General features: G+C 54.9%; 1 protein-coding gene across 7 annotated transcripts in view; it reads left to right on the forward strand.

Annotated features, from left to right (window-relative positions):
* LOC133349613 (uncharacterized) overlaps nucleotides 1-6,338 on the forward strand; it is a 53,575-nt gene extending 47,237 nt beyond the window's left edge. For 6 of the 7 annotated variants that reach the window (XM_061563175.1, XM_061563178.1, XM_061563177.1 and 3 more), the window contains 5 exons: nucleotides 148-247; nucleotides 2,383-2,471; nucleotides 2,587-5,008; nucleotides 5,334-5,405; nucleotides 6,234-6,333. In XM_061563175.1, the coding sequence (XP_061419159.1) occupies nucleotides 148-247; nucleotides 2,383-2,471; nucleotides 2,587-3,840 (1,443 nt within the window). In that variant the 3' untranslated portion in view covers nucleotides 3,841-5,008; nucleotides 5,334-5,405; nucleotides 6,234-6,333. Of the gene's footprint in view, nucleotides 1-147; nucleotides 248-2,382; nucleotides 2,472-2,586; nucleotides 5,009-5,333; nucleotides 5,406-6,233 lie in introns of all 7 variants that reach the window. The other variant, XM_061563180.1, reaches the window with a different exon arrangement.
* The last annotated feature ends 796 nt before the right edge of the window (nucleotides 6,339-7,134 follow it).

Below are 7,134 nucleotides of genomic sequence, written 5' to 3' on the forward strand. Positions count from 1 at the left end.
GCCCGAATGAAGCGGGTGTTTAATTCCCTTCTTGGATGATGACGATGATAGCAGAGGGGTCGTTGGGGAAACAAATGACAACCTTTGACCCCTGCGCTGGCTAACGTGCGATTTACATGCTGTGATGTGTGCTCTCGTGCTTTTAAGGATCGGGAGGACGGCGAGCGAGAGGCCTCACCGGAGCTGGTGGCTTGTGTAGCGCACAAGCCTGATGGGCCACTGGAACAGTGTAGACGGCACCTGATGGGTGAGCATTTCTTTCCTCTGTCCGAATCTTTATTTAGACTGGAGGAGGAATCCGATGAGCTATGAAGCTCTTTTTCACAGATGTCCAGTGTGGGCGGGGTCAGCAAGTTACAATGACAAACAATGCAGACGACGATAGGAGCTCAATATATACAAACAGGTAAGCAAGCCACTCAATATAAATACATAAAACGTAAAAATAAATTATCAAGATTTTGCAAGGCAGCAAGAACAACAATAAAACAATCCCAGAACCACATCAAGATAAAACAGTCCCTTAATAAATGGCACATCCACACCTTTTAAACACATTCCTGCGGAGGGAGCTGGTAGGAACGTTGGGTTGCTCGGTCAATGGCCAGGGTCAACGGCGGCGTGGTGTATTCCGCAAATATGGCCGACTGTGAGGGCGGGCACAAGCCGGCGTGAGTAGGTTAAACGTTGAGTTTTATAAGGGCACCACAGGGTGACCAGCCCCTCCCCACCCAGCCGCACCCCTCCCACCTCCCACCCAGCCCCACCCTCCCTACCCAGCCCCTCCCCAATCTCCCCACCTAGCCCCTCCCTCCTCACCCAGCTCCTCCCTGCACGACGGATGGACGGACACAATAATCCCCTGTGGGCTGGTGTAACCAGGAGGTTCCTACCAGTATTATCTATCATGCATACATAATGATAATAATAATCTATATATATAAAATCGCGAATCTGTCTGTCTGTCTGTGGGTCGCCGGACCATACGCAGTTTCATTGGACGGCGGTTGCCCCTGGCAACGGGTAGCGACGCCTTCGCCGCGGGGTGGACGCCATTTTTAATTCCCATTACAAATAGGCGCACGCATTAACACGCGACTCTGAGGTAAATTCATCAAAGTTTCACGTCCTCTTCACTCCCCCCCACCACAATGTGTGCAATTACTATTATAGGGTCGGTAGATAATAAAATTATAGCGATTACACAGTATTATTGTAGCGCGGGGGGGGGGGGGGAACGGCACCCGTACCCAGCCTCAGCCGGGTGGGCAATTTAGGCGAGGCTGGAAGCTCTGCACGGTGCTAGGCCTCGACACCTACCACGCAACTCTGAGGTAAATTCATCAAAGTTTCACGTCCTCTACAGAGTGGTGAGGGAGGGAGAGTGGTGAGGGAGGGAGAGTGGTGAGGGAGGGAGAGTGGTGAGGGAGGGAGAGTGGTCAGGGAGGGAGAGTGGTGAGGGAGGGAGAGTGGTGAGGGAGGGAGAGTGGTGAGGGAGGGACTCAGCCTCAAAACGAGTAACTGGTGTGGCGTATTAACATCGCCACTGGGGAGACAAAGGCGGCCGGGCGTGGTGGATCCAAGTCCCGGGCGAAGCCGGGTAGTACAGCTAGTTCTTTATAAACAACAACCTCTATTTGAGTCACTAAACTCTTCTGTGACCTTGGGATATTTGGCCAATTCCACACATACAGCAGAGGACACAGTTGAGTTCACAAACCTACTTGCTCTGCTGCAATATTCTAGCCATCTCATAGCCCAGCCTGGTACAAGTGATTGTGCAAAAACTTGGCGCAATTGTGGGAAAAGTGGCGTTGGCAATGACGACACAGTGGATAATCTGGAGCTTTTTTTACCACAGTGGTGTGACGCACACATATGCACATATGTGTGTATGTTAAACTTCTTTCGCACCATATGTAGCGAAGTGTGCTAATCGCGAGCGAGTTGTGTGGTGCACGTCGAGGACCACGGTTGCCATCGTTGGAAGCGTGGCTGAGCAAGAGCGCTGCTCTGCGGAGCCCCGAAACTCCATGAGCGGCGACAGACGCTAATGCCGCGTCACATTTACACCGCGATGCGTCGTGTCTCCTCGATGTTTGTCAAAACTCGCTTGTGTGGTGGCCACCGCAAAGCCAACCTACCTATTTATAGTCCGTCGTGTTACCAGTCCGATTGCTTGACGTATTTTTTTCTTTTAATCTGGTATATTTTACAGTGTGTGCATAAATAGTTTTTAACAAAAGCTGCCAATGCGTTCACGTTTCTGCCTGAGGGGAATTTGCACGTCGCTGAGCACGACCCAAAAGTGTGAGCGGAACGAATCTCTTTCTGGGAGCGCGTCGTAACGTTCTCGCCTGCGCGTGTTATTTCCAATGACAGAAAACTTCCGCACCAACAGCCTGCAGTCGGACAGCAGCGGCTTCGTCGACGACTCGAGCGTCGACCTCAACCCAAAGAGGAACGCCGAGGTATGCGGCAGCCGCCCAATGGTGCTTGGCCATCGATCTGCGACATTATGATCCCGAGAGTCATGATGGGAACCGCTCTTCCTCGTCCTCCTCCCCCCGTGTGTTCCCCTGGCAGCTCTTCTGTACTTCCCACGTGGAGATGGGCAGCAGCATGGAGAGCTCGGACAGCTGCGTGACCGTGCGGTGGGTCGGTGCCAAGCAGGCCGAAGCTATCACGCGCCTGAGCCCCGCATCGCCAGACACGAGCGAGGCGAGTTTCCTCACGACCATGTCCAACTGGGACGAGGAGTCGTGGGACGGGGAGAAGCAGGAAGAGGAGCTCTGGGAGGAGACGCGGGAAGGCGAAGCACGAGAGCAGGAGGCACGGCGTGGGGGGATGAGGGAAATCCATATGCGGGAGGAGGAGACGCAGAACGGCGAGACCCAAGAGGATGAGATGCAGGAAGGGGAGATGCCGCACAGGGACGTGCAAGAACAAGAGACACGGGACGTGGTGACGTGGGAAGTGGAGTCCCGTCAGGATGAAATGCAGGACGGGGAGGTGCAGGAGGAAGAGATATGGGAAGAGGACAGCGCGGTAGCGTCACCAGGCCCAGACTACGCTATCTCCACATCCCTGTGCGATTTGTCGGAGACGGATGGAGCACATTTAAACGGCGTCGACCGCGGCGACTTGCCGACGGCTTCAAGTCGGCGCAGTTTGTCACGGAGCGAGCAAAACCGAGCGGGCGTTGTCGACACCGTGTTTGAGATTTACATGATCTTCGGCGAGGAGCCTCGAGAGGAACGCGGCTCACAAACGAAGTTCAAGCCTTTGGGATCCTTGACTCCCATCCCTAGGGACACGTATGGAACGGAGTTTGAGTCAAGTGGCGAGCCACAGACGGAGCGCGATTCCAGCAGAGTTTTAACAGAAGACCTCGTCATTAAACCCAAGGACACGCTCGGAGGAGAACTCTCCCAAGAACCCGCATCGATTGGTGAGCGTTTAACAAATTCACGTGACGTGCTTCATAGCGATGTGGGCAAAAATAGCATTCCGCTGGGGCGCAACGGTGACCTGTTAGTGAGCGGCTATGTTCCTCTGATCGATGTGGGTGACCCTGCCAGGGGGAGGTCATGCCTGCAGCGACCAAGCGTCGTTGATTTACGAGCAACTCGAAGTGTTTCCGAGGGGCCTGAATTGCGAGTGCAGGAAGAGGCGCATTTCGGAGCATCTGAGGTGTCCACGGCAGTGGACTGCGAGTACATCTGGTCACCCAAAGACGCGACGTGTCATGGGCAAGGCGCGCTGGGAGCCAGGCACGCAAGTGTTCGCGAATCTCGAGTCCGATCGACACTCCAATCGGAATTTGGAGGAGGCTTTTGATGAGGAAATCCAAGAGGGTTTGGAACAAGAAGAATCATTAAGTGATTCGGAACAAAGCTCTGTACTGGATGGCTCTGATGCTGCAGGAGAAGCTGAAGGGAAGGTGCAGATTTCGGGCTCACAAGACGACCACGGGATGATTGCCAGGCCTGGAACTTGGAATCGAAATTTGACTTCTCACAAAATGGCCTCATTCGTGCCATCCTCTCGCTTGATATGCAGCGGCGTGCCTTACGTACCACCCTCGGTCGCTCGGAAGATACAGACGTCTCTGCACCGCATTTCTGTGAGGGACCGCGGGCAGCAGGGTGATGCTGGAGAAGCAGAGACGCCGCAAAACATGACCTCGCCACTGAAGGCAACGTCACCTCCTGCCACGAGAGCTCAGCAGGGAGCATCCCCACCGTGCCCAGGTTTGTCGATGCCCCGTGGCCTCTTCTCGAGTGAGAGACCCTCCCCAGAGCCCGGTAAACCTACGGTAAAGCGGGTTGAGTCTCCTCGCGTCGTATCGGCGACACTCATAATGAACGACACGGACGACCACGCGGCACGCCTTCCCCGTCGCGTCCAGTTTGCACCCAGCAGCTCTCCCGCATCTCGCAAAGAAAATAAATGTCCTCAGAGGAACGAGCAAAGCACGACGAGGAAAATCGAAAGGAACTCTGATAGAGGTGATGGCGCTGACGGCGGCGGTAGAATGGACGACCGTGCGAAAACGTGTCGGACAGAACTGTTCGTGCCTTTACGAAGAGAGCGGCACAAATTCTGGGACGGCAGTGTTCAGCCCTCGCGACTCCACTCGAGATGCGGCGAAGACAACGACGTCTTCGCAGGCCACCATCGCTCGTGCACGGGCAATTCCTCAAGTGTTCACCCTTGGCACCTTGTCAGCCAGCCCTGCTGTCCCGAGTACCATCACGCTCGCCACCACCACCACCGTCGCCAGAGTGTGCCGTTGTGTGACGAGTGCGGCGCCGCTCAGGTTCTTTCTGCGAGGTCGCCGTGCTCACTTGCCGTGTGCGCCAGCGTCGTTCCCTGGCACGCGGCGCCATGCTCCCCGTGGGCACCGTGTGGGCACGGCGCGTCTTGTGCACGGGCGCTGGAGGCCCGACTTATGGAGGTTCTGTGCGGGATCCAGCTCGCCGTGAGGAGCGTCACGGCCTCGCTGGTGAGTGCCCGCATTGCTGCTCTGGTTTTGACGCCTGTCCTGGTTTTCCCAGGATTTCCCTACTTTGTAGCTAACTGTCCTGGTAAATGGGCAAGTCCTTCCAGATCATTAAACATTAAAAGTCCAGTTTTGTCAGTTCCGTATAGTTCTCCCCTCTTCCTGTATCGTGATATATTCTTATTCCCATGAGCTGTAAATCCTAGTTGCTGCTTATGTCAGTGATGCTGGCACCTCCCTCCAGCTCCATGCTGGTGGGTAATGGATGAGTTTGATTTTGGCGTCGCACACTGGGTTTTGACTAAAATCTCATCTGGGTGACCTGTAGATCGGCGGAGCAGACGCGGGTCATGTGGCAGAAACCTCTAAAGAATTTCAAGAGCGGCGGCTCCGGACTGAGGTGATACGAATGGAAAGGGCAGCGTTCAAAGTATGAAATGAAACGCCATGCTGCCTGGGGTGCCCACGCAGAGCTTGCGTTCACTTCAAAGAGAATCACAAATTTGGAATGTTTTCCATCACGTCGATTATAAATGGAGGCAAGGACAAAAGTGCCGTGAGTGTATTCGCAAGTGCTGTTTTAGTGAGCACCTATTACATAGAAATACAAAGACAAAGATCCCCCTCATAGCCTTAATAGACCGTTGGGGCAAGTGTTGTTAGCGAGCACCACGCCCAGTTGACTTTGTCTCCCCAGGGGCGATGTTTATAAACAGCACTCGGTACTGAGGCAGTCAGGCCCAGAACCGGTTCAGATAATTGTTGCTGGTGTTGGCCATGAGTGGGAATTGAACTCAGGTCAGCAGTTTCTTAGCGCATCACTCTAGCCGCTGCACTATATATGTTTAACTTTTTTAGCACTGCACGTAGCCAACCGTGCTAATTGGAGGTGCACTACCGCTCCCTACACACCGATATAAGACAAAGACACAGATCCCCCATACAGCCTTAACTGTTGGGGCAAGTGCTGTTAGCGAGCACCTAATGAATGCCGGCATGGCACACACTGATATGCACACGCATGCGTAGGTACACACATGCACACTGGTGTTACATGGCTATGTACACAGAGGTACAACAGGTGCATGCAAACAACAAAATCTCACGGCCGTTTAAAACAATCGCGGGGTCTGTGGCGTGAAGGTGTTTTGCGCTGAACAGCGGAAATGATGATGAGCGTCGTCAACTGTTCTCGCTGTCCTCTGTTTTGTCACCACGGATGCGGCAGTGTGCCCTGCACGAGATGGACTCGGTGCAGAGAGACCTGTTGCGCTTCGAGCGAGAGATGAGTGAGCTGGAGCAGCAGACGGCAGTGCAGCCAGCGGTGACGCAGCGCCACAGGTGAGTGCGTGTTGCGTGTGTCTGGGTAGAGCAGCTGTGTAGTGGTTGGCGCACTGCGCTATGAACCTTGTGACCAGAGGTCGATTCCCACTCTTGGCCAACACCAGTGATGATGATCTGAACCGGTCCTGGGTCTCACCTACGTCGACTTCGCCTCAAGTGGGTACCTGCTGCGGTGGAGCGTCTGTGGTGTCGGCCCCACAGCCATCCTACGGCCACCGACTCCTGTGGCCTAGATCATCCAGTGATGCCTACAGCAGAGAAACGTCGCTTCGAGATGTTGCCGTGTGATCGGAGCACCACGCAGGTGTCTCTACCCCCACGTCTCACGCCGTGCACGTCTGCCGCACGCGTCCAGGCGGGAGTGGGAGAGGCTGCGGGCCCTGCGTGAAGACGTGCGGAGGGAGCTGGCCCAGCTGCAGGAGCGGCTGCGGGACAGGAGGCGAGTGCTCGAGGGGCAGCTGCAGGTGGGTCACGTGACTCTTGGTCGCCCGCGGCTGTCGGATGAAACTCGTCACCAGTGGGATCGGACGGCTGCGCATGTTGGCTTTTCTTTGTTAAACATTGACAGCAACGGCCGCCACTCGGCCGTAAGTGACCATGGCGTTACCACGGCACTATTGCCAGGTGGCGAGATGTTAACTACGTCGCCTGGTATACAGAAGATCATGGGTTCGGTCCCGACCCCGACGCCTGTATATTTGGAGTTTGCATTTTCACCCCGTGGTCGCGTGGATTTCTCTCCAGGTCCTCTGGTTGTTTCCCTCCACATTCACAAACATGCCTTT

Source organism: Lethenteron reissneri, chromosome 31 (genome assembly GCF_015708825.2).
Source record: "Lethenteron reissneri isolate LAM-NWPU_2019-01 chromosome 31, ASM1570882v1, whole genome shotgun sequence".
Lineage (NCBI taxonomy): Eukaryota > Metazoa > Chordata > Hyperoartia > Petromyzontiformes > Petromyzontidae > Lethenteron > Lethenteron reissneri.